The 26,643-nt window shown below is 55.0% G+C and overlaps 1 protein-coding gene across 4 annotated transcripts; it reads left to right on the top strand.

The window, feature by feature from the left end:
* The first annotated feature begins 209 nt into the window (after positions 1-209).
* On the top strand, positions 210-19,636 carry LOC133357963 (uncharacterized). 4 transcript variants are annotated; one of them, XM_061576186.1, is made up of 6 exons: positions 210-465; positions 2,628-2,706; positions 10,157-10,294; positions 11,817-11,976; positions 14,143-14,281; positions 18,200-19,636. In XM_061576186.1, the coding sequence occupies exons 3-6, from the start codon at positions 10,275-10,277 to the stop codon at positions 18,919-18,921; spliced, it is 1,041 nt and encodes a 346-aa protein (XP_061432170.1). In that variant the 5' UTR covers positions 210-465; positions 2,628-2,706; positions 10,157-10,274; the 3' UTR covers positions 18,922-19,636. The 4 variants fall into 4 exon arrangements, with proteins under 4 accessions (XP_061432170.1, XP_061432173.1, XP_061432169.1 ...); XM_061576189.1 differs by having other exon boundaries at positions 210-2,706; positions 10,157-10,288; XM_061576185.1 differs by lacking the exon at positions 210-465 and having other exon boundaries at positions 624-2,706.
* The last annotated feature ends 7,007 nt before the right edge of the window (positions 19,637-26,643 follow it).

Here is a 26,643-nt window from a genome sequence, read left to right as displayed (position 1 = left end):
AGATGCTCGGTGTATTCGGCACTTTGCTTCGTTCATCATTCCGTAAAAAAAAATTAAATTACATTTTTAAACTCTGCTTTGTGTAAAGCCCCACCTCCCCACCTCTCGCTCGCTCTCTCTCGTTCTGCACGCAGCCCTTCTCGCTCTCTCTCTGTGCCTCTCTCTCTGTGCCTCTCTCTCTGTGCCTCTCTCTCTGTGCCTCTCTCTCTGTGCCTCTCTCTCTGTGCCTCTCTCTCTGTGCCTCTCTCTCTGTGCCTCTCTCTCTGTGCCTCTCTCTCTGTGCCTCTCTCTCTGTGCCTCTCTCTCTGTGCCTCTCTCTCTGTGCCTCTCTCTCTGTGCCTCTCTCTCTGTGCCTCTCTCTCTGCCTCTCTCTCCTCTCTCTCTCTGTGCCTCTCTCTGTTCCTCTCTCTCTCCGCCTTGCGAGCACGAGCTCTTTGTGTCGTTCATCTCTGCACGTCTCCGTGTGTACGCGACTTTTGTAACTTTGCGCGCGTGTGTGTAGTCACTGGTGTGTGTGTGTGTATCTACTGGTGTGTGTGTGTATCTACTGGTGTGTGTGTATCTACTGGTGTGTGTGTGTGTATCTACTGGTGTGTGTGTGTATCTACTGGTGTGTGTGTATCTACTGGTGTGTGTGTGTGTGTGTATCTACTGGTGTGTGTGTATCTACTGGTGTGTGTGTGTGTGTGTATCTACTGGTGTGTGTGTGTATCTACTGGTGTGTGTGTATCTACTGGTGTGTGTGTGTGTGTATCTACTGGTGTGTGTGTGTGTGTATCTACTGGTGTGTGTGTGTGTAACTACTGGTGTGTGTGTGTGTATCTACTGGTGTGTGTGTGTAACTACTAGTGTGTGTGTAACTACTGGTGTGTGTGTAGTCACTGGTGTGTGTGTGTGTGTAGTCACTGGTGTGTGTGTGTGTAGCCACTAGTGTGTGTGTAACTACTGGTGTGTGTGTGTATCTACTGGTGTGTGTGTGTGTAGTCACTGGTGTGTGTGTGTGTGTGTAACTACTGGTGTGTGTGTGTGTGTAACTACTGGTGTGTGTGTGTGTAACTACTGGGGTGTGTGTGTAACTACTGTGTGTGTGTGTGTGTAGTCACTGGTGTGTGTGTGTGTAACTACTGGTGTGTGTGTGTGTAACTACTGGGGTGTGTGTGTGTGTAGCCACTAGTGTGTGTGTGTGTAGCCACTAGTGTGTGTGTGTGTAGTCACTAGTGTGTGTGTGTGTAGTCACTGGTGTGTGTGTGTGTAGTCACTGGTGTGTGTGTGTGTAGTCACTGGTATGTGTGTGTGTAGCTACTGGGGTGTGTGTGTGTGTAACTACTGGTGTGTGTGTGTGTAGTCACTGGTGTGTTTGTGTGTAACTACTGGTGTGTGTGTGTAGTCACTAGTGTGTGTGTGTGTGTAACTACTGGTGTGTGTGTGTGTGTAGTCACTGGTGCGTGTGTGTGTGTAGTCACTGGTGTGTGTGTAACTACTGGTGTGTGTGTGTGTAGTCACTGGTGTGTGTGTGTAACTACTGGTGTGTGTGTGTGTGTAGTCACTGGTGTGTGTGTGTATCTACTGGTGTGTGTGTGTGTAACTACTGGTGTGTGTGTAGTCACTGGGGTGTGTGTGTAGTCACTAGTGTGTGTGTATGTGTGTGTGTAGTCACTGGTGTGTGTGTGTGCGTAACTACTGGTGTGTGTGTGTATCTACTGGTGTGTGTGTGTGTGTATCTACTGGTGTGTGTGTGTGTAGCCACTAGTGTGTGTGTGTGTATCTACTGGTGTGTGTGTGTAACTACTGGTGTGTGTGTGTGTAACTACTGGTGTGTGTGTGTGTGTAGTCACTGGTGTGTGTGTGTGTGTATCTACTGGTGTGTGTGTGTGTAACTACTGGTGTGTGTGTAGTCACTGGGGTGTGTGTAGCCACTAGTGTGTGTGTGTGTAGCCACTAGTGTGTGTGTGTGTAGCCACTAGTGTGTGTGTATCTACTGGTGTGTGTGTGTGTATCTACTGGTGTGTGTGTAGTCACTGGTGTGTGTGTGTGTAGCTACTGGGGTGTGTGTGTGTGTAGCTACTGGGGTGTGTGTGTGTAACTACTGGTGTGTGTGTGTGTATCTACTGGTGTGTGTGTGTGTCTACTGGTGTGTGTGTAGTCACTGGTGTGTGTGTGTGTAATTACTGGTGTGTGTGTGTGTGTGGTCACTGGTGTGTGTGTGTAGCTACTGGGGTGTGTGTGTGTGTAACTACTGGGGTGTGCGTGTGTGCTGCCTTCTGTTGTCCGCGTTGCCGTGTGTTCGACATGGGTGTACATACCATGGTTGTGTGTATCTCCGTGTGTGTGTGTACACATTGTGAGTGGGGACACTTTGTGTAACTTTGTATACATGTGTATGTATAGCTGCTCTGTGTGTATGTTCTGTATGTATAGATGCTCTGTGTGTATGTCTCTGTGTGTAACTCTTCACGTCTCTGTGTGTAACTCGACACGTCTCTCTGTGTGTCTCTCTGCAAGTCGTCTCTGTGTGTAACTCTCTGCACGCCTCTGTGTGTGTAACTCGACACGTCTCTGTGTGTAACTCGACACGTCTCTGTGTGTAACTCGACACGTCTCTGTGTGTGTGTGTGTGTCTCTGCAAGTCGTCTCTGTGTGTAATGACACACGAGGATCCGTGGCTCGAGTTTGAGCCCCGAATCGCAGCCTCTCCCGCCCGTACAGGTGAGTTGATTACATTCCATCACCATCGTCGTCTTAAGTGCCGGACCAAGTTAGTGCGGGGCCTGTAGCATAAGTTACAAAGGGCCATAATAAAAAAAAAAACACTTAAATATTAAAACACAAAATGTTTACTCGCACAGTAAAGTAATTGTATTTTTGCATTCGCTATACAGCCAGATAATACGACAAATCGCTATCCTTAAACACCCGGTCGTTCGTAAAAGTCGAAGGCGGTATAGTACTATAGTAATAGAGCAAGTGCAGAATCAATGCACCGGAATTGATAGCCCTTGAAAACATTTGTAGCGACTTTTGCTACGAGGATCATCCGGCATCGATCATCGTCGTCGTGGTGGTGGTGGTGGTTGGTGGTGGTGGTTGGTGGTGGTGGTGGTTGGTGGTGGTTGGTGGTGGTGGTGGTTGGTGGTTGATGGTGGTGGTGGGTGGTGGTTGGTGGTTCATGGTGGTGGTGGTTGGTGGTGGTTGGTGGTGGTGGTGGTGGTGGTGGTGGTGGTTGGCGGTGGTGGGTGGCGGTGGTGGGTGGCGGTGGTGGTGGTGGTTGGTGGTTGGTGGTTGGTGGTGGTTGTGGGTGGTGGTTGGTGGTGGTGGTGGTTGGTGGTGGTGGTGGTGGTGGTTGGTGGTGGTGGTGGTTGATGGTGGTGGTGGTGGTGGTTGGTGGTGGTGGTGGCGTTGGGAAGCGACCTTCTGCCAGCGGGCGTTCGACACTTCACGTGGCCTCAACGTGCACCTAGCCTGGCACGAGCGCCGCGGTGACATCAGCGCCACCTAGTGGCGAATATCAGCGGCGGTTGTTGTTGTTGTTGATGATAGACGGGCACTCGCTGACAGCACTTGGCCCCGAAGTCCGTTAAGGCTGTACGGGGGGTCTTTGTCTTTGGTGTTGATGGGTGATGGTGGAGCGGTGGGCGAAGTGGTTCGCGCTACGAACCCCACATCCCCCACCCCGCTGGGGAGACAAAGGCGGCCGGGCGTGGTTTTGACCATGGCCCTTAATAGGTGCTCGCTAACAGCGCTTGCCCTAACAGGGTGGTGGAGGGAATGTTTGTCTTTGATTGTAATGATGGTGGTCATGTTGATGATGGTGGTGGAGGAGTGGATTGCGATGATTGGTGGTGATTGTGGTGGTCATAGTGATTGTGATGATGGTGGTCATGTTGATGATGGTGGTGGAGGAGTGGATGGCGATGATTGGTGGTGATTGTGGTGGTCATAGTGATTGTGATGATGGTGGTCATTATTCTGATGGGATAGATGGGGGTCAATGATAGTGGTGGAGTTTGTGATGATGATGATGATGAAATGGAGGAGGCTCGTGAAGGACGCTGCTGCTGCTACTGGGCAGTTGGAGGCAGTCGCCCTCCCCAAACAACGGAGGGCAGAGGAGCGACGCTCACAACAACGAGCGGAGCGCCGGGTGGCTAAAGCACAGCAAGTTGGCACAGTAGGGGGCACAGGTGGTGCATCAGCCATTCGTCTCAGTCAGTCGACCCGTGGCACCTGGGTCTGCCCCGTGACCTCCTGCTAGCGGGCGTTCGACACTTCACGTGGCCTCAACGTGCACGTAGCCTGGCACAAGCGCCGCGGTGACGTCACCGCCACTTTGTGGCGAATGGGCGGTTGTTGTGTGAGGTTGCTAGTGTAGCGGTTAGCGCGCTGCGCTACGAACCCGGCGACCCGAGTTCAATTCCCGCTCACGGCCAACACCGGTGACGATTATATGAACCGGTCCTGTGCCTCCCCTAGGTCGACTCAGCCTCAAATGAGTACCTGGTGCGGTGTGTCGTAAGCCTCGCCACTGGGGAGACAAAGGCGACCGGGCGTGGTGCTGGCCACCCACCCCCTCGTGTGCCGTGCCGGCCTTCATAGGTGCTCGCTAACAGCACTTGCCCCAACAGTCTCTGAAGGCTATCATGCGCAGGGGAGGTATTTGTCTTTATAACGTGGAGGGCCCAAAAGGGTGCAGAATGATCAGAATCTTCCTTTCAACTGCTGGAATCTGATGAGCTCTTAAGCTCTTTGTAACGGATGTCCAAGTGAAGTCGATATGAACAGACGATGCAGACGACGACGATGTTGGAGCGATGTGGAGGAGAGTTGAAATCAAGCCGCTCTGAGTGAATGTGCATTGAGTGTGGGAGTGCACACATTGCACAAGTGGATACATTCCTGCCGATTTGGCAACACCAAATGCAAGCTTGGGGCAAGGGAGCTAAACAACAACAGTCCCAGACCATACGCAGACAACAACAACAACAACAGTCACAGACCACACCAAGACAACAACAACAACCACAGCCCACACCAAGAAAACAACAACAACAACAACCACAGACCACACCAAGACAACAACAACAACCACAACCACAGACCACACCAAGACAACAACAGTCCAAGCCCACACCAAGAAAACAACAACAACAACAACAACAACCACAGACCACACCAAGACAACAACAACCACAGACCACACCAAGACAACAACAGTCCCAGCCCACACCAAGACAACAACAACAACCACAACAACAGTGCCACACCAAGACAACAACAACAACCACAACCACAGACCACACCAAGACAACAACAACAACAGAAACAGTGCCACACCAAGACAACAGCGAAAGCACCAAGACAACAACAACAGTGCCACACCAAGACAACAACAACAACAGTGCCACACCAAGACAACAACAAAAACAACAAGACAACAACAACAACAACCACCACATAGGCCATCGCAGTAGCGGTACTGGCAAGTCCTTGGGCTGCCAATGTTGCGAGCACATCACTCGCATTGGGATGCTCACTTCACCTCTTCACATTTCGTGCGACTCTCGTGCGAGTGGAGAGTGCAGGGGATATCGATTTGATTCAGCCCACATCCGTGATCGTTTGGAGTCGGCTACGAGAGCCGTGTGTGTGTGTGTGTCTGTGTGTGCGTGTCTGTGTGTGTCTGGGCAAAGTCCCATCGGTGAGCTCCTCCGGCAGGCAAGGCTGCGTTGGCTGGGTCATGTAGCCCTCATGCCCAGCCACCGCATGCCTAAACAGCTTTTGTTCGGCCGGATCGAGGGGGCTAAACGGGCGCGGCACGGGCTAGAGAAGAGATGGAGTGATGTGGTACAGGAGGACGTGGAGCTGAGTGGACTTGCCGATGACGGGTACCAGCGGTGTCAAGATCAGCCTCTGTGAAGGACGCTACTGGGCAGTTGGAGGCAGTCGCCCTCCAACAACAACGGGGGGCGGAGGAGCGACGCTCACAACAACGAGTGGAGCGCCGGGTGGCTAAAGCACAGCAAGTTGGCATAGTAGGGGGCACAGGTAGTGCATCAGTCAGTCGACCCGTGGCACCTGGGTCTGCCCCGTGACCTCCTGCCAGCGGGCGTTCGACACTTCACGTGGCCTCAAGGTGCACATGGCCTGGCACCGCCACTTAGTGGCGAATGGCGGTTGTTGTTGTGTGTGTGTGCCTGTGTGCGTGTGTCTGTGCCTGTGTGCGTGGCTCTGTGTGTCTCTGTGTGTGTGTTTTTGTGTCTGTGTGTGCGTGTAGCTCTGTGTGCGTGGATGTGTGTGTGCCTGTGTGTGTGCGTGTGCCTGTGTGTGCCTGTGCGTGTGTGTGTGTCTGTGTTTGTGTGTGTGGGGAGCGGTAGTGTAGCGGTTAGCGCACTGCGCTATGATCCTGGCGACCCGGGTTCGATTCCCGCTCACGGCCAACACCCAGTGACGATTATCTGAACCGGTCCTGGGCCTCCCCTAGGTCGACTCAGCCTTAAATGAGTACCTGGTGCGGTGTGTCGTAAGCCTTGCCACTGGTGAGACAAAGGCGACCGGGCGTGGTGCTGGCCACCCACCCCCTCGTGTGCCGTGCCGGCCTTCATAGGTGCTCGCTAACAGCACTTGCCCCAACAGTCTCTGAAGGCTATCATGCGCAGGGGAGGTATTTGTCTTTAAATTGCCGCGCAATAGATGGCGGTCGTGGCATCTACATCTGTAGAAAATGAAGAACCAGTGGCATCTACATCTGCAGAATATGAAAAACCAGTGGCATCTACATCTGCAGAAAATGAAGAGCCAGTGGCATCTACATCTGCAGAATATGAAGAACCAGTGGCATCTACATCTGCAGAACGTGAAGAACCAGTGGCATCTACACCTGTAGAACGTGAAGAACCAGTGGCATCTACATCTGTAGAACGTGAAGAACCAGTGGCATCTACGTCTGCAGAACGTGAAGTACCAGTGGCATCTACATCTACAGAACGTGAAGAACAAGTGGCATCTACATCTGCAGAACGCGAAGAACCAGTGGCATCTACATCTGCAGAATATGAAGAACCAGTGGCATCTACATCTGCAGAATATGAAGAACCAGTGGCATCTACACCTGTAGAACGTGAAGAACCAGTGGCATCTACATCTGTAGAACGTGAAAAACCAGTGGCATCTACGTCTGCAGAACGTGAAGTACCAGTGGCATCTACATCTACAGAACGTGAAGAACCAGTGGCATCTACATCTGCAGAACGCGAAGAACCAGTGGCATCTACATCTGCAGAACATGAAGAACCAGTGGCATCTACATCTGTAGAACGTGAAGAACCAGTGGCATCTACATCTACAGAACATGAAGAACCAGTGGCATCTACATCTACAGAACGTGAAGAACCAGTGGCATCTACATCTGCAGAACGTCAAGAACCAGTGGCATCTACATCTGCAGAACGTGAAGAACCAGTGGCATCTACATCTGCAGAATATGAAGAACCAGTGGCATCTACATCTGCAGAACATGAAGAACCAGTGGCATCTACATCTGCAGAACTTGAAGAACCAGTGGCATCTACATCTGCAGAACGTGAAGAACCAGTGGCATCTACATCTGCAGAACGTGAAGAACCAGTGGCATCTACATCTGCAGAACGTGAAGAAGCAGTGGCATCTACATCTGCAGAACTTGAAGAACCAGTGGCATCTACATCTGCAGAACGTGAAAAACCAGTGGCATCTACATTTACAGGAGATGAAGAAACAGTGGCATTTACATTTGCAGAACGTGAAGAACCAGTGGCATCTACATCTGCAGAACGTGAAGAACCAGTGGCATCTACATTTACAGGAGATGAAGAACCAGTGGCATCTACATCTGCAGAACGTGAAGAACCAGTGGCATCTACATTTACAGGAGATGAAGAAACAGTGGCATCTACATCTGCAGAACGTGAAGAACCAGTGGCATCTACATCTGCAGAACGTGAAGAACCAGTGGCATCTACATCTACAGAACGTGAAGAACCAGTGGCATCTACATCTGCAGAACGTGAAGAACCAGTGGCATCTACATCTGCAAAACGTGAAGAACCAGTGGCATCTACATCTGCAAAACGTGAAGAACCAGTGGCATCTACGTCTGCAAAACGTGAAGAACCAGTGGCATCTACACCTGCAGAACGTCAAGAACCAGTGGCATCTACATCTGCAGAACGTGAAGAACCAGTGGCATCTACATCTGCAGAACGTGAAGAACCAGTGGCATCTACACCTGCAGAACGTCAAGAACCAGTGGCATCTACATCTGCAGAACGTGAAGAACCAGTGGCATCTACATCTGCAGAATATGAAGAACCAGTGGCATCTACATCTGTAGAACGTGAAGAACCAGTGGCATCTACATCTGCAGAACTTGAAGAACCAGTGGCATCTACATCTGCAGAACGTGAAGAACCAGTGGCATCTACATCTGCAGAACGTGAAGAACCAGTGGCATCTCCATCTGCAGAACGTGAAGAACCAGTGGCATCTACATCTGCAGAACATGAAGAACCAGTGGCATCTACATCTGCAGAACGTGAAGAACCAGTGACATCTACATCTGTAGAACGTGAAGAACCAGTGGCATCTACATCTGCAGAACTTGAAGAACCAGTGGCATCTACATCTGCAGAACGTGAAGAACCAGTGGCATCTACATCTGCAGAACGTGAAGAACCAGTGGCATCTACATCTGCAGAATATGAAGAACCAGTGGCATCTACATCTGCAGAACGTGAAGAACCAGTGGCATCTACATCTGTAGAACGTGAAGAAACCAGTGGCATCTACATCTGCAGAACGTGAAGAACCAGTGGCATTTACATCTGCAGAACATGAAGAACCAGTGGCATCTACATCTACAGAACGTGAAGAACCAGTGGCATCTACATCTGTAGAACGTGAAGAACCAGTGGCATCTACATCTGGAAAACGTGAAGAACCAGTGGCATCTACATCTACAGAACGTGAAGAACCAGTGGCATCTACATCTGCAGAACGTGAAGAACCAGTGGCATCTACATCTGCAAAACGTGAAGAACCAGTGGCATCTACATCTACAGAACGTGAAGAACCAGTGGCATCTACATCTACAGAACGTGAAGAACCAGTGGCATCTACATCTGCAGAACGTGAAGAACCAGTGGCATCTACATCTGCAGAACATGAAGAACCAGTGGCATCTACATCTGCAGAACGTGAAGAACCAGTGGCATCTACATCTGCAGAACATGAAGAACCAGTGGCATCTACATCTGCAGAACGCGAAGAACCAGTGGCATCTACATCTGCAGGAGAGTAAACAACTTTTAAGGCCACTCCCCGTGTTTAGTGCACACGCCGTACAACGCGTTTGGAATCGACAGGGGTGAAGTTGGCGTTCACGAACAATTCGACTTACGAACAGAACTCGTTCGTAAGTCGAGGAGTCCCTGTATTGGGGCTTCCAACGGACCCCCTGAGCTGATCAAGGCACAGGGGGTGCGTGGAGGGGGTGGGAGGGATGGGGGGCGTTGGTAGGGAATTGGAGGGAGGGATGGGGGGGATGGGGGGGGGAGGGATGGGGGGGGATGGATGGGGGGGAGGGGGGATGGGGAGGGATGGGGGGAGGGATGGGGAGGGATGGGGGGAGGGATGGGGGGAGGGGGGATGGGGGGGAGGGATGGGGGAGGGATGGGGGGAGGGATGGGGAGGATGGGGGGGGAGGGATGGGGGGAGGGATGGGGAGGGATGGGGGGAGGGATGGGGGGAGGGGGGATGGGGGGAGGGATGGGGGGAGGGATGGGGGGAGGGATGGGGAGGATGGGGGGGGGAGGGATGGGGAGGGATGGGGGGAGGGATGGGGGGAGGGGGGATGGGGGGGAGGGATGGGGGGAGGGATGGGGGGAGGGATGGGGAGGATGGGGGGGGAGGGATGGGGGGAGGGATGGGGAGGATGGGGGGGGAGGGATGGGGGGATGGGGGGGGAAGCGATGGGAGGGAGGGATGGGGGGAGGGATGGGGAGGATGGGGGGGAGGGATGGGGGGAGGGATGGGGGGAGGGGGGGAATGGGGGGGAGGGATGGGGAGGGATGGGGGGAGGGGGGATGCGGGGGGGGTGCAACCGCTGACGCTCCTCCCTCGGCAGGACCGGCGTGGTCGCGGTGACGGTCGCGGTGACGGTGACGGTCTCGGCCACGCTGAGCTCAGCGCCGCCGCCGCCGCCAGCGCCCGGAGCCGGCGGGGAGGCGCCAGCAGTCGGTGACATGGAGATTTACTGGTACATGTGAGTACTGGCACACGTGTGAGTGAGTGACGTCACACGAGTGAGTGTGAGTGACGTCACACGTGCGAGTGAGTGACGTCACACGTGCGAGTGACGTCACACGTGCGAGTGGCGTCACACGTGCGAGTGGCGTCACACGTGCGAGTGGCGTCACACGTGCGAGTGGCGTCACCCGTGTGAGTGACGTCACCCGTGTGAGTGAGTTCTGTGTGAGTGACGTCACACGTGCGAGTGAGTGACGTCACACGTGCGAGTGAGTGACGTCACACGTGTGAGTGACGTCACACGTGTGAGTGACCCGTGTGAGTGACACGTGTGAGTGACACGTGTGAGTGAGTGACGTCATACGTGTGTGAGTGACGTCACACGTGTGTGTGAGTGACGTCACACGTGTGAGTGAGTACGTCACACGTGTGAGTGAGTGCTGTCACACGTGTGTGTGAGTGACGTCACACGTGTGTGTGAGTGACGTGTGAGTCTGTGGTGAGCTGCAGGGTTTGGCCATCGGGATGTGGACACTCGACCCAGAGTCATCAGAGATAGGGGCCACACGCAGACACAACAACAACATCAACGGTGGCGGTGACGTCACCACGGCGCTCGTGCCAGGCTAGGTGCACCATGTTAAGGCCACGTGAAGTGTCGAACGCCCGCTGGCAGGAGGTCACGGGGCAGACCCAGCAGGTGCCACGGGTCGACTGAGATGAGTGGCCGATGCACCACCTGTGCCCCCCCTACTATGCCAATGCACGCACGCACACGCACAAAGACAAAAATCTCCCGTATAGCCTTGACAGACTGTAGGGGCAAGTGCTGTTAGCGAGCACCTATGAAGGCCGGCACGGCACACGAGGGGCTGGGTGGCCAACACCACGCCCGGCCGCCTTTGTCTCCCTAGCGGCGATGTTTACACACCGCACCAGGTACTCATTTGAGGCCGAGTCGACCTAGGGTTCAGATAATCGTCACTGGGTGTTGGCCGTGAGCGAGAATCGAACCCGGGTCGCCGGGTTCGTAGCGCAGCGCGCTAACCACTACACCACCGCTCCCCACCGCACTCACACGCACAGACACGCACACGCTCACACACACACACGCACACACACGCACGCACACACGTAACACACACGCAACACACACATGCACACGCACACACACGTACACACGCACACACACACGCACGTACGCACACACGCACACACGCACGCACACACACGCACACACACTCACGCTTGCGCACAATCATAAAGGACAGCGGAGGGTTGACCTCTCGGCTCGTGCGAGGTTCTTTGCGTGTGACGACGCCGGCGTTGGGGAGCGCCATCCGGTTCACCGGTGAACCGGTGTCGCGGTGTCGAGGTGTCGCGACCCGCTCCTCCTTCACCGACCGACGCGGCGAAGTACGGCCATCGTCCGTCGGTTGAAGTCGGCGACGACGGGGGAGGAGGGGGCCGAACGGCGCTGACCCCCCCCCCCGCCTGACCCCGCACGATGTTTGACCCCCGACCCCCGCCCCCACCAGCATCGTCATCGCGTTCATCGTGGTCAAGGTGCTCTTCTACGTGTGCTGGTACCGCTCGCGGCAGCGCCAGCTGCACGCCTTCCTGCACGACCCCGACCACGCGCGCATCCTCATCATCGGCGGTCGCCCCTACGCACACCCCGCCAACCAGCGGCACACGGTGAGGCTCGCTCACACACTCGCTCAAACACTCACACGCTCGCTCACTCACGCTCACTCACTCACGCTCACACACTCGCTCAAACACTCGCACGCTCAAACACTCGCTCTCGCTCAAACACTCGCACGCTCAAACACTCGCACGCTCAAACACTCGCTCTCGCTCAAACACTCGCACGCTCAAACACTCGCTCGCTCAAACACTCGCGCTCGCTCAAACACTCGCTCGCTCAAACACTCACACGCTCGCTCACTCACGCTCCCTCACTCTCGCTCGCATGCACGCTCACTCACGCTCGCTCACTCTCGCTCAAACACTCGCACGCACGCTCCCTCACTCGCACGCACGCTCACTCTCGCTCAAACACTCGCACGCTCGCTCACTCGCACGCTTAAACACTCGCACGCACGCTCAAACACTCGCACGCACACTCACTCGCTCGCACGCTCAAATACTCACACGCACGCTCACTCACACGCTCAAATACTCGCACGCACGCTCAAACACTCGCACGCACACTCACTCGCACGCTCAAATACTCACACGCACGCTCACTCACACGCTCAAATACTCGCACGCACGCTCAAACACTCGCACGCACACTCACTCGCACGCTCAAATACTCACACGCACACTCACTCACACGCTCAAATACTCGCACGCACGCTCAAACACTCGCACGCACACTCACTCGCACGCTCAAACACTCGCACGCACACTCACTCGCACGCTCAAATACTCACACGCACGCTCACTCACACGCTCAAATACTCGCACGCACGCTCAAACACTCGCACGCACACTCACTCGCACGCTCAAACACTCGCACGCACACTCACTCGCACGCTCAAATACTCACACGCACGCTCAAACACTCGCACGCACACTCACTTGCACGCTCGCTCACTCTCGCTCAAACACTCGCACGCTCGCTCACTCGCACGCTCGCTCACTCGCACGCTCAAACACTCACTCGCACGCTCAAACACTCGCACCCTCCCTCTCTCACACTCACTCACTCTCGCTCACTCCCGCACGCTCACTCACAGGGGCGAGATGTTAACTACTTCGCCTGGTATACTGGAGATACATGGTTTCGATCCTGACCCTGACGCCTGCTCTATATTCGGAGTTAGCATGTTCTCCTTGTGGTCGTGTGGATTTTTCCCCGGGTCCTCCGGGTTTTTCACTCCACATTTAAAATCAAACACGTGTCTAGACGAGATAGCTGCTAGAAATTTCCTCGTGATAAGTGTGGTACCATTCCCCCCCTGTCTCTCTCACCCTCTGTGTGTGTGTGTGTGCTAGAGCCGCGTGTAGTACAACTCTCTCACCCTGTCTCTGTGTGTGTGTGTGTGTGCTAGAGCTACGTGTGGTACTACTCTCTCACCCTGTCTCTGTGTGTGTGTGTGTGCTAGAGCTACGTGTGGTACTACTCTCTCACCCTGTCTCTGTGTGTGTGTGTGTGTGCTAGAGCTGTGTGTGGTACTACTCTCTCACCCTGTCTCTGTGTGTGTGTGTGGTACTACTCTCTCACCCTGTCTCTGTGTGTGTGTGTGTGCTAGAGCTACGTGTGGTACTACTCTCTCACCCTGTCTCTGTGTGTGTGTGTGTGCTAGAGCTGTGTGTGGTACTACTCTCTCACCCTGTCTCTGTGTGTGTGTGTGTGCTAGAGCTACGTGTAGTACACCTCTCTCACCCTGTCTCTGTGTGTGTGTGTGTGCTAGAGCTGTGTGTGGTACTACTCTCTCACCCTGTCTCTGTGTGTGTGTGTGGTACTACTCTCTCACCCTGTCTCTGTGTGTGTGTGTGCTAGAGCCGCGTGTAGTACAACTCTCTCACCCTGTCTCTCTGTGTGTGTGTGTGGTACTACTCTCTCACCCTGTCTCTCTGTGTGTGTGTGTGTCCGCTAGAGCCTCGTGTGGTACAACTCTCTCACCCTGTCTCTGTGTGTGTGTCTGTGTGTGTGTGGTACAACTCTCTCACCCTGTCTCTGTGTGTGTGTGTGTGTCTCTGTGTGTGTGTGTGGTACAACTCTCACCCTGTCTCTCTCTCTCGCGCTGTGTGTGTGTGTGTGTCTGTGTGTGTGTGTCTGTGTGTGTGTCTCTCTCTGTGTGTGTGTGTGGTACACCTCTCTCACCCTGTCTCTGTGTGTGTGTCCGCTAGAGCCGCGTGTGGTACAATTGGTACTCGGCGAGGGAGGACGGCTCCCCGGGCTCTCCCTCGCGCTCGCTCACCCCGGCGCCCTCCTACAGCCAGCTGGAGCCGCCACCGCCACCCTATGATGCCATCGTCCGCCCGCACGGTCGGTCCCTCCTGCCATTGGTGCCGGCACCGAAACGGAATCCGAATCCGGGTCTCCCTCCGGGACGTGCAGTACGGCAGACAATGGTAGCTGCTATGATGGCACCACGGTGGCTAGGAGATGTTAACTACCTCGCCTGGTGTACAGGAGGTCGTGGGTTCGATCCCGACCCTGACGCCTGCTGTATATTTGGAGTTTGCGTGTCTCTCTCTCTCATCATCATCATGGTGGCTAGGAGATGTTAACTACTTCGCCTGGTATACAGGAGGTCGTGGGTTCAATCCCGACCCTGACACCTGCTGTATATTTGGAGTCTGCGTGTCTCTCTCTCTCATCATCATCACGGTGGCTAGGAGATGTTAACTACCTCGCCTGGTCTACAGGAGGTCATGGGTTCAATCCCGACCCTGACGCCTGCTGTATATTTGCAGTTTGCGTGTCTCTCTCCCCGAGGTCGCAAGCATTTTTCTCCGTGTCCTCCAGTTTTTCCCTCCACATTTAGAATCAACATCACCACGCGTTTGAGAGCATTTGGGTGCTGCTATTCATTTCTCCGTGATGGCCTCCTCGTTGAGCTATCAATTGTGACAGGCAGGTTGCTTCTGAAAACGAGCGACATAGCTGCTCAAATACATCTCGACTCTTTGGTTCTTTCGGTAAAGTCACGTGGGTAGAAAATAAAATACAAATAATTCGCGACGTTTCGGGCGCCAGAAACGTCGTGATTTATTTTAATATTTTATTTTCTACCCACGTGACTTCACCTGAAGGGTTGATGCTGCCGATGACGACGACGACGACGATAATCGGTGGCACAGCGCCTCCTGGACGCTCCGCCGGGAGTTTCACAACCGTCTGTGCACGCGGTGGTCCACCAACCCCTCGCCGCGCCGATTCGCTGCGCGCCGATTCGCTGCGGGCAGCCACGCTCAGCAGCAGCGAAGCCAAAGCCACCGCCACTGCCCGGTTCATGATGACGAGCCGGAAGCGTCCGGGGTGTCGGCGCTAACCGGGGGCCATCGGCGATGCCCCCCCCTTCTCTCCGTAGCCGAGCGCCGCGCGGCACCGGAGTGGCCCAGGGGTAGTCACCGAGTGGCCCAGGGGTAGTCACCCGAGTGCACCAGGGGTAGTCACCGAGTGGACCAGGGGTAGTCACCAGAGTGGGCCAGGGGTAGTCACAGAGTGGACCAGGGGTAGTCACCCGAGTGGACCAGGGGTAGTCACCAGAGTGGGCCAGGGGTAGTCACAGAGTGGACCAGGGGTAGTCACCCGAGTGGACCAGGGGTAGTCACCAGAGTGGGCCAGGGGTAGTCACAGAGTAGACCAGGGGTAGTCACCGAGTGGACCAGGGGTAGTCACCGGAGTGGACCAGGGGTAGTCACAGAGTGGACCAGGGGTAGTCACCGAGTGGACCAGGGGTAGTCACCAGAGTGCACCAGGGGTAGTCACCAGAGTGCACCAGGGGTAGTCACAGAGTAGACCAGGGGTAGTCACAGAGTGGACCAGGGGTAGTCACAGAGTGGACCAGGGGTAGTCACAGAGTAGACCAGGGGTAGTCACCAGAGTGCACCAGGGGTAGTCACCAGAGTGCACCAGGGGTAGTCACCAGAGTGGACCAGGGGTAGTCACCGGAGTGCACCAGGGGTAGTGGCCGCGCCTGTCGCTCGCCAAAGCCCGGCTGAGCGCTGTGCTGGTGCCGTGGGGAAGTCGGTTGAGCTGTTCGCTCTTGGCCAGAAGCGACACGGCGGAGGCGCTGCTGATGATGATGTTGATGACGATGATGGCGGAGGCGCTGCTGATGATGATGTTGATGACGATGATGGCGGAGGCGCTGCTGATGATGATGTTGACGATGATGATGGCGGCGGCGCTGCTGATGATGATGATGATGACGATGATGGCGGCGCTGCTGATGATGATGACGATGATGGCGGAGGCGCTGCTGATGATGATGTTGATGACGATGATGGCGGCGGCGCTGCTGATGATGATGTTGATGACGATGATGGCGGAGGCGCTGCTGATGATGTTGTTGATGACGATGATGGCGGAGGCGCTGCTGATGATGATGTTGACGACGATGATGGCGGAAGCGCTGCTGATGATGATGTTGATGTCGATGATGGCGGAGGCGCTGCTGCTGATGATGATGTTGATGACGATGATGGCGGCGGCGCTGCTGATGATGATCTTGATGACGATGATGGCGGCGGCGCTGCTGCTGATGATGATGTTGATGACGATGATGGCGGCGGCGCTGCTGATGATGATGTTGATGTCGATGATGGCGGAGGCGCTGCTGCTGATGATGATGTTGATGACGATGATGGCGGAGGCGCTGCTGATGATGATGTTGATGATGATGATGGCGGCGCTGCTGATGATGATGTTGATGTCGATGATGGCGGCGCCGCTGATGATGATGTTGATGTCGATGATGGCGGAGGCGCTGCTGATGATGATGTTGACGACGATGATGGCGGCGCTGCTGATGATGATGATGACGGCGGCGCTGCTGATGATGATGTTGACGACGATGATGGCGGCGCTGCTGATGATGATGATGATGACGACGATGATGGCGGCGGCGCTGCTGATGATGATGATGACGACGATGATGGCGGAGGCACTGCTGATGATGATGATGTTGATGACGATGATGGCGGAGGCGCTACTGATGATGATGTTGATGACGATGATGGCGGAGGCACTGCTGATGATGATGATGACGATGGCGGCAGCGGCGGCTCTGCTGATGATGATGTTGACAACGATGATGGCGGCGACGCTGCTGATGATGATGTTGATGACGATGATGGCGGAGGCACTGCTGATGATGATGTTGATGACGATGATGGCGGAGGCACTGCTGATGATGATGATGACGATGGCGGCAGCGGCGGCTCTGCTGATGATGATGTTGATGACGATGATGGCGGAGGCGCTGCTGATGATGATGTTGATGACGATGATGGCGGAGGCACTGCTGATGATGATGATGACGATGGCGGCAGCGGCGGCTCTCCTGATGATGATGTTGACGACGATGATGGCGGCGGCACTGCTGATGATGATGTTGATGACGATGATGGCGGCGGCGCTGCTGATGATGATGTTGATGACGATGATGTTGACGATGGCGGCGGAGCTGATGATGATGTTGATGACGATGATGGCGGAGGCGCTGCTGATGATGATGATGATGACGACGATGCTGGCGGCGCTGCTGATGATGATGTTGACGACGATGGCGGCGGAGGCGCTGCTGATGATGATGTTGACGACGATGCTGGCGGCGCTGCTGATGATGATGTTGACGACGATGATGCCGGCAGCGCTGCTGATGATGATGTTGATGGCGGCGGCGGCGCTGCTGATGATGATGTTGACGGACGATGATGCCGGCAGCGCTGCTGATGATGATGTTGATGACGATGATGGCGGAGGCGCTGCTGATGATGATGTTGATGACGACAGCGCTACTAATGGTGATGTTGATGTTGATGGCGGCAGCGCTGCTGATGATGATGTTGATGTTGATGGCGGCAGCGCTGCTGATGATGATGATGTTGATGTTGATGACGATGATGGCGGCGGCGATGCTGATGATGATGATGTTGATGGCGGCGCTGCTGGTGATGATGATGATGTTGACGATGACGGCAGCGCTGCTGATGATGATGTTGACGATGGCGGCGGCGCTGCTGATGATGATGATGGTGATGTTGATGCCAGCGGCGCTGCTGATGATGATGATGTTGACGTCAATGCCGGCAGCGCTGCTGCTGATGATGATAAAGGCGGCGGCGGCGATTTTTTCTTTTCTTTTTTTCTTTAAATCCCAAGCCCCAGCGGTCTGTTAAAGGCTGCACGCGGTGGTGGTGGTGGTGGTGACCCTTTGTGTTTTGCGTTCGGCAGGGAGCGGCGAGCTGAAGCCGCCCCCGTACAGCGAGTGCGTCGCGGCGCTGCTGCCCGCCGACGACGCCGACGCCGCTCGGATTGCCGGAGAGGCCGAGGCCTCGCCGCCACCGCCACACGCCGCCATCGCCGCCATCGCCGATGCCGACAGCGACGACGACGACGACTACACGGACGCTCCTCCTCCTCCGTACTCGGCACACGCCGACAGCAGCGCCAGCACCGCCGTCAACGGCACCGCCACCACTGATCCTGTCGACGCCGCCGCCACCACCACCGGACCCATCGCCACGAACGGCGGTAACGCCGCCCTTGTCTCAACCAACTCCACCACCAACACCACCGCCATCAACACCACCCCCACTACTGAAGCCGTCGACAGCACAACCACCGCCACCACCGCAACCAGCGTGCCCATCGCCACGAGCGGCGATAACGCCGCCCTTGTCTCAACCACCACCACCACCAACACCACCCCCAACCACAACCGCACCACCGACACCAACGCAACCCTCGCGTCTTCCACGCCCACCACGCCCACCGCCGTCGCCTCCATCGTCAACTCCGCGACCGCTGACGACGGAGAAACGCGGCCATCTCAAGACGGCGGCGACGACGACAACCGCCTCCACGAGGACCCAGCGGTGGCGGTGGTGGTGGCGCGACACACGACCAGACCCCTCCTCCTCCGCCCCCTCCGTGCCGGGGAGCAGCCGCTGTGAGGAGCAATCGGGGACCCCCCAGGGACCCCCAGGGAACCCTCAGGGACCCACTTGGGACCCCCTTTAGGACCCCCCCAGAGACCCCCTTGGGACCCCAGAGACCCCACAGGGACCCTACCAGGGACCCCCCAGGGACTCCACCAGGGACCCCACCAGGGACCCCCCTTAAGGACCCCCCAGAGACCCCCTTGGGACTTCCCTAGGGACCCCCCCAGGGACCCCACCAGGGACCCCCCAGGGAACCACATAGGTGACCCCCATAGGGACCCCCAATCCACCCAGGGTTTACTTTGGACAGAGCGGTGGTGGTGGCGGTGGCGGTGGTGGCCATTACAAACCCCGCACTTGCAGCGTGCTCATGGGTGTCTCGTGAGCGATGTGCGGAGAGACGCGATGGCGGCTACTCTCGCGAACTCGTGGGGGGGGGACGTAGAGCAAGAAGGTTGGGGGTGCTGCAATCCGCTGAACCCACCAAAAAAACCTACAACAACAAAAAACCTACAACAACAAAAAACCTACAGCAACAAAAAACCCGCAACCGCTCACGCCAACGGGGTTGCCGATGTATCCCGAGCAGGACTCTCCTGAAGAGAGAGAAAGAAACCCCGCCACCCACGCGCTGGGCCGCGGTTATTTCCCGCGACGACTTCACCGCCGTCACCACCGCCACCGCCACCACCACCACCGCCACCACCACCACCGCCACCACCGCCACCACCACCACCGCCGCCACCACCGCCACCGCCACCACCACCACCGCCACCACCGCCGCCACCACCGCGACCGCCGCCACCGCCACCACCACCACCGCCACCACCACCGCCACCACCGCCACCACCACCACCGCCACCACCACCGCCACCGCCACCACCGCCACCACCGCCGCCACCACCGCCACCAGCACCGCCACCACCGCCACCACCACCACCGCCACCACCGCCGCCACCGCCGCCACCACCGCCACCACCGCCACCGCCACCACCGCCACCACCGCCGCCACCACCGCCACCACGGCCACCGCCACCACCGCCACCACCGCCACCACCGCCGCCACCACCGCCACCACCGCCACCGCCACCACCGCCACCACCGCCACCGCCACCACCACCGCCGCCACCACCGCCACCGCCACCACCGCCACCACCACCACCGCCACCGCCACCACCGCCGCCACCGCCGCCACCGCCACCACCACCACCGCCACCACCACCGCCACCACCGCCACCGCCACCACCACCACCGCCACCACCACCGCCACCGCCACCACCGCCACCACCGCCACCACCGCCGCCACCACCGCCACCAGCACCGCCACCACCGCCACCGCCACCACCGCCACCACCGCCACCACCGCCACCACCACCACCGCCACCACCGCCGCCACCACCGCCACCACCGCCGCCACCACCGCCACCACCGCCACCACCACCACCGCCACCACCGCCGCCACCACCGCCACCACCGCCACCGCCACCACCGCCACCACCGCCACCACCGCCGCCACCACCGCCACCACCACCGCCACCGCCACCACCACCGCCGCCACCGCCACCGCCACCACCACCACCGCCACCACCACCACCACCGCCGCCACCGCCACCGCCACCGCCGCCACCGCCCGCTTGCGCAGGGGCGGCCGCCCCTCGTTACCAGCGGCAGACGACGTGAATGAGGGACGTGGGTGAGGGCCGTGGGTGAAGGATGAGGGTGAGGTCCGTGTGAATGCGGCCGCGTCGTCGTCGCGAGCGAGCGAGAGAGAGAGACAAGTTTGCGAGGCGGCTGTGAGAAGCGGCTCCTCCCTCCGTCTGCGGCGACGCTGCGCCGGCCGATGCGACGTTCTTCGTTGCGAAGGCCAAACGAGAAACTCGTGGAACTCTTTTTTACTTTGCCAGCGAAGGCGCCGCCGAGCTGATGGCTCGGCGAAAGTGGCTTTTCACCAAATTCGTGGCAGCAGTCCAAACACTCTGAACGCCGGGGTCGAAAGCCTCTCGATTTGAAGCTTTCGTGACTGCAAGGATTCATATTCTTAGGTTTTTTCGGTAAAGTCACGTAGGTAAAAAATTGAAATTAAAATTAATAAAAGTAAAATAAAATAAAAATAAATAAATTATTATTATTTTATTTTACTTTTATTTATTTTTTAATAAAAGTAAAATAAAATAAAAATAAATTAAATATTTTTAGTTTATTTTACTTTTATTAATTTTAATTTCTATTTTTTACCGACGTGACTTTACCGAAAAAACCTAAGAATATCGAAAGCCTCTCCTCGGCGGGCCGGGCAATGCGACATTGAATAATTCCTGGAGTTGTCACAGTCTATGCAGCCCTCTCCCCCTCCCTCCCTTCTTAAAGAGGGGGACCGCCAGGGCATCCTCACAATCCTTTCGGGAAACTCATCCTGTGGTCCAGACTGTTGTTATGATGCCGTGAAGAGCAGCACACACACACAGGTCATCTCTTCCCGGTGCTTTTCCAGGAGCGAAGGTTGAATGAGGACTTCTACAGAAAGCCTCGGTTACTGGACAAGATATTGCGTGGAGGGTAGTGGAGTGAGATGAGAGGGGAGAGGCAGGAGAGTGCGTGGAGGGGAGTGGAGTGAGATGAGAGGGGGGAGGCAGGAGAGTGCGTGGGGGGGAGTGGAGTGAGATGAGAGGGAGAGGTAGGAGAGAGCGTGGAGGGGAGTGAGATGAGAGGGGAGAGGTAGGGGAGTGCATGGAGGGTAAAGGAGTGATTTTAGAGGGTAGAGGCAGGAGAGTGCGTGGAGGGGAGTGGAGCGAGATGAGAGGGCAGAGGTAGCAGAGTGCGTGGAGGGGAGTGGAGTGAGATGAGAGGGGAGAGGTAGGAGATTGCATGGAGGGGAGTGGAGTGAGATGAGAGGGGAGAGGCAGGAGAGTGCGTGGAGGGTAGTGGAGTGAGATGAGAGGGGAGAGGTAGGAGAGTGCGTGGAGGGAGTGGGGTGAGATGAGAGGGGAGAGGCAGGAGAGTGCGTGGAGGGGAGTGGAGTGAGATGAGAGGGGAGAGGTAGGAGAGTGCGTGGAGGGGAGTGGAGTGAGATGAGAGGGGAGAGGCAGGAGAGTGCGTGGAGGGGAGTGGAGCGAGATGAGAGGGGAGAGGCAGGAGAGTGCGTGGAGGGGAGTGGAGTGAGATGAGAGGGGAGAGGTAGGAGATTGCATGGAGGGGAGTGGAGTGAGATGAGAGGGGAGAGGCAGGAGAGTGCGTGGAGGGTAGTGGAGTGAGATGAGAGGGGAGAGGCAGGAGAGTGCGTGGAGGGGAGTGGAGTGAGATGAGAGGGGAGAGGCAGGAGAGTGCGTGGAGGGGAGTGGAGTGAGATGAGAAGGGAGAGGCAGGAGAGTGCGTGGAGGGGAGTGGAGTGAGATGAGAGGGGAGAGGTAGGAGAGAGCGTGGAGGGGAGTGGAGTGAGATGAGAAGGGAGAGGCAGGAGAGAGCGTGGAGAGGAGTGGAGTGAGATGAGAAGGGAGAGGCAGGAGAGTGCGTGGAGGGGAGTGGAGTGAGATGAGAGGGTAGAGGTAGGAGAGTGCGTGGAGGGGAGTAGAGTGAGATGAGAGGGGAGAGGCAGGAGAGTGCGTGGAGGGGAGTGGAGTAAGATGAGAGGGGAGAGGCAGGAGAGTGCGTGGAGGGGAGTGGAGCAAGATGAGAGGGGAGAGGTAGGAGAGTGCGTGGAGGGGAGTGGAGTGAGATGAGAGGGGAGAGGCAGGAGAGTGCGTGGAGGGGAGTGGAGTGAGATGAGAGGGGAGAGGTAGGAGAGTGCGTGGAGGGGAGTAGAGTGAGATGAGAGGGGAGAGGTAGGAGAGTGCGTGGAGGGGAATGGAGTAAGATGAGAGGGGAGAGGCAGGAGAGTGCGTGGAGGGGAGTGGAGTGAGATGAGAGGGGAGAGGCAGGAGAGTGCGTGGAGGGGAATGGAGTGAGATGAGAGGGGAGAGGTAGGAGAGTGCGTGGAGGGGAGTAGAGTGAGATGAGAGGGGAGAGGCAGGAGAGTGCGTGGAGGGGAATGGAGTAAGATGAGAGGGGAGAGGCAGGAGAGTGCGTGGAGGGGAGTGGAGTGAGATGAGAGGGGAGAGGCAGGAGAGTGCGTGGAGGGGAGTGGAGTGAGATGAGAGGGGAGAGGTAGGAGAGTGCGTGGAGGGGAGTATAGTGAGATGAGAGGGCAGAGGCAGGAGAGTGCGTGGAGGGGAGTGGAGTGAGATGAGAGGGGAGAGGTAGGAGAGTGCGTGGAGGGGAGTGGAGTGAGATGAGAGGGGAGAGGTAGGAGAGTGCGTGGAGGGGAGTGGAGTAAGATGAGAGGGGAGAGGCAGGAGAGTGCGTGGAGGGGAGTGGAGTGAGATGAGAGGGGAGAGGCAGGAGAGTGCGTGGAGGGGAGTGGAGTGAGATGAGAGGGGAGAGGTAGGAGAGTGCGTGGAGGGGAGTGGAGTGAGATGAGAGGGGAGAGGTAGGAGAGTGCGTGGAGGGGAGTGGGGTGAGATGAGAGGGGAGAGGCAGGAGAGTGCGTGGAGGGGAGTGGAGTGAGATGAGAGGGGAGAGGCAGGAGAGTGCGTGGAGGGGAGTGGAGTGAGATGATAGGGGAGAGGTAGGAGAGTGCGTGGAGGGGAGTGGAGTGAGATGAGAGGGGAGAGGCAGGAGAGTGCGTGGAGGGGAGTGGAGTGAGATGAGAAGGGAGAGGCAGGAGAGTGCGTGGAGGGGAGTGGAGTGAGATGAGAGGGGAGAGGTAGGAGAGAGCGTGGGGGGGAGTGGAGTGAGATGAGAAGGGAGAGGCAGGAGAGAGCGTGGAGGGGAGTGGAGTAAGATGAGAGGGGAGAGGCAGGAGAGTGCGTGGAAGGGAGTGGAGTGAGATGAGAGGGGAGAGGCAGGAGAGTGCGTGGAGGGGAGTGGAGTGAGATGAGAGGGGAGAGGCAGGAGAGTGCGTGGAGGGGCGTGGAGCGAGATGAGAGGGGAGAGGCAGGAGAGTGCGTGGAGGGGAGTGGAGTGAGATGAGAGGGGAGAGGCAGGAGAGTGCGTGGAGGGGAGTGGAGTGAGATGAGAGGGGAGAGGCAGGAGTGTGCGTGGAGGGGAGTGGAGTGAGATGAGAGGGGAGAGGTAGGAGAGTGCGTGGAGGGGAGTAGAGTGAGATGAGAGGGGAGAGGCAGGAGAGTGCGTGGAGGGGAGTGGAGTGAGATGAGAGGGGAGAGGCAGGAGAGTGCGTGGAGGGGAATGGAGTGAGATGAGAGGGGAGAGGCAGGAGAGTGCGTGGAGGGTGAATGTGAGGAGCAAATGCTGTTAGCGAGTAGCACGTACGAAAGCCGGCACGGCACTCATTTGAGGCTGAGTCGACCTAGGGGAGGCCCAAGACCGGTTCAATAACCGTCACCGGTATTGGCCGTGAGCGGGAAAATCGAACTCGGGTTACCGGGTTCGTAGCGGAGCCCCGATAACAACTCCACTACCGCTCCCCACACGCACACACTCGCACAGACACACGCACTTTCACAATCATTACATTAACACAAGCCTCTCTGTGCCTTTTGTATATATATATAGAGACGTATGTACACAGTAGACACACGCATACTGTACTGCTGTGAAGAAGGGCCGTTGCCCAGAACGTCGGACAATTGTATATTTGTGGATGTTACGTGGCCGTTTAAAATAAGAAATGTGATGACTGTTTTCATTTTTCTGGTGCAACGCACTGCCCGTGTTTGATTTGTCCACGCGTACGCTTCATAAACTCGAAAAAGATTCCCAAACATGTGGTTATCTTTCGATTTAAAGCTTTCGTGACTGCAGGGATTCATCTTCTGGGTTCTTTCGGTAAAGTCACGTAGAAGGGAAATAATAAAATAATTAAAAAAACATAATAAAATAATAAAAAAAACATAATAAAATTATAAAAAAAACATAATAAAATAATTAAAAAAACATAATAAAATAATAATAAAAACATAATAAAATAATTATATTTAAAGCTTTCGTGACTGCAGGGATTCATCTTCTTGGTTCTTTCGGTAAAGTCACGTAGAATGGAAATAATAAAATAATACAAATAAAACATTAAATAATTCTCACGACGTTTCGGCCACAACGCAAGCAGCCGTCTTCAGGTGAAGAACCCCCGCCCACCTCCTACGTATTTCCCATAAATATGCTAAATTCCTCTTGATATGCAAATTATTTTGTCAAGGCGCTCTTCTTCCACCCCTCCAACCCAGCTTAAATAGACGCTCCAAGCTTGGTGGTGTTTCATTCTTCACCTGAGGACGGCTACTTGCGTTGTGGCCGAAACGTCGTGAGAATTATTTTTTTATGTTTTATTTTTATTATTTATTATTTCCATTCTACGTGACTTTACCGAAAGAACCAAGAACATGTGGTTATCATCGCCTCTTCGTAGACTGCGAGCAGCTATTTGATGCCATCACGATGCTCCAGACTGATGTGCGTGGCCAAAGCACCGCACATATGTGGGGACTCTGGCTTAGTCGCCTGATGATGGTGGTTGTAATTGCTGGCGAAACGTCGGACTCGGATTGTAAATGTTGTGGATTTGCTCTGCAACACACCGGTGTTGCTGGACTAGTTTACTACACTACACACTACACTATTATACACTGCACTATACACTACACTACTATACACTACACTATTATACACTATACTATACACTACACTACTATACACTACACTATACACTACACTACTATACACTATATACTACACTACTATACACTACACTATACACTACACTATACACTTCACTATATACTACACTACTATACACTGCACTATACACTACACTACTATACACTATACACTACACTACTATACACTACACTACTATACACTACACTACTATACACTACACTATACACTACACTATTATACACTGCACTATACACTACACTACTATATACTACACTATACACTACACTATACACTACACTACTATACACTACACTACTATACACTACACTATACACTACACTACTATACACTACATTACTATACACTACACTATACACTACACTATACACTACACTACTATACAGTATACACTACACTATACACTACACCATATACTACTATACACTACACTATACACTACACTACTATACACTACACTACTATACACTACACTATACACTACACTACTATATATTACACTATACACTACTATACACTACACTACTATACACTACTATACACTACACTATACACTACACTACTATACACTACACTACTATACACTACACTATACACTACACTACTATACACTACACTATACACTACTATACACTACACTATACACTACTATACACTACTATACACTACACTATACACTACACTACTATACACTACACTACTATACACTACACTATACACTACACTACTATACACTACACTATACACTACACACTACACTACTATACACTACACTATACACTACACTAGACACTACACTATACACTACACTACTATTCACTACACTACTACACACTACACTATACACTACACTATACACTACACTATACACTACACTATACACCACTAATATACTACACTATACACTACTATTCACTACACTACTACACACTACACTATACACTACACTATACACTACACTATACACTACACTATACACTAGTGCTGTACTAGTAACGAATTGGCACATTCTGTTTACGTGACAAACTTTACTATATTGTCTGTGTCGGGTGGTGGCGGGTTTAA

Source organism: Lethenteron reissneri, chromosome 60, assembly GCF_015708825.2.
Source record: "Lethenteron reissneri isolate LAM-NWPU_2019-01 chromosome 60, ASM1570882v1, whole genome shotgun sequence".
Lineage (NCBI taxonomy): Eukaryota > Metazoa > Chordata > Hyperoartia > Petromyzontiformes > Petromyzontidae > Lethenteron > Lethenteron reissneri.
Note: the sequence above shows the minus strand (reverse complement) of the source record. Positions and strands in the feature narration are given on the sequence as shown.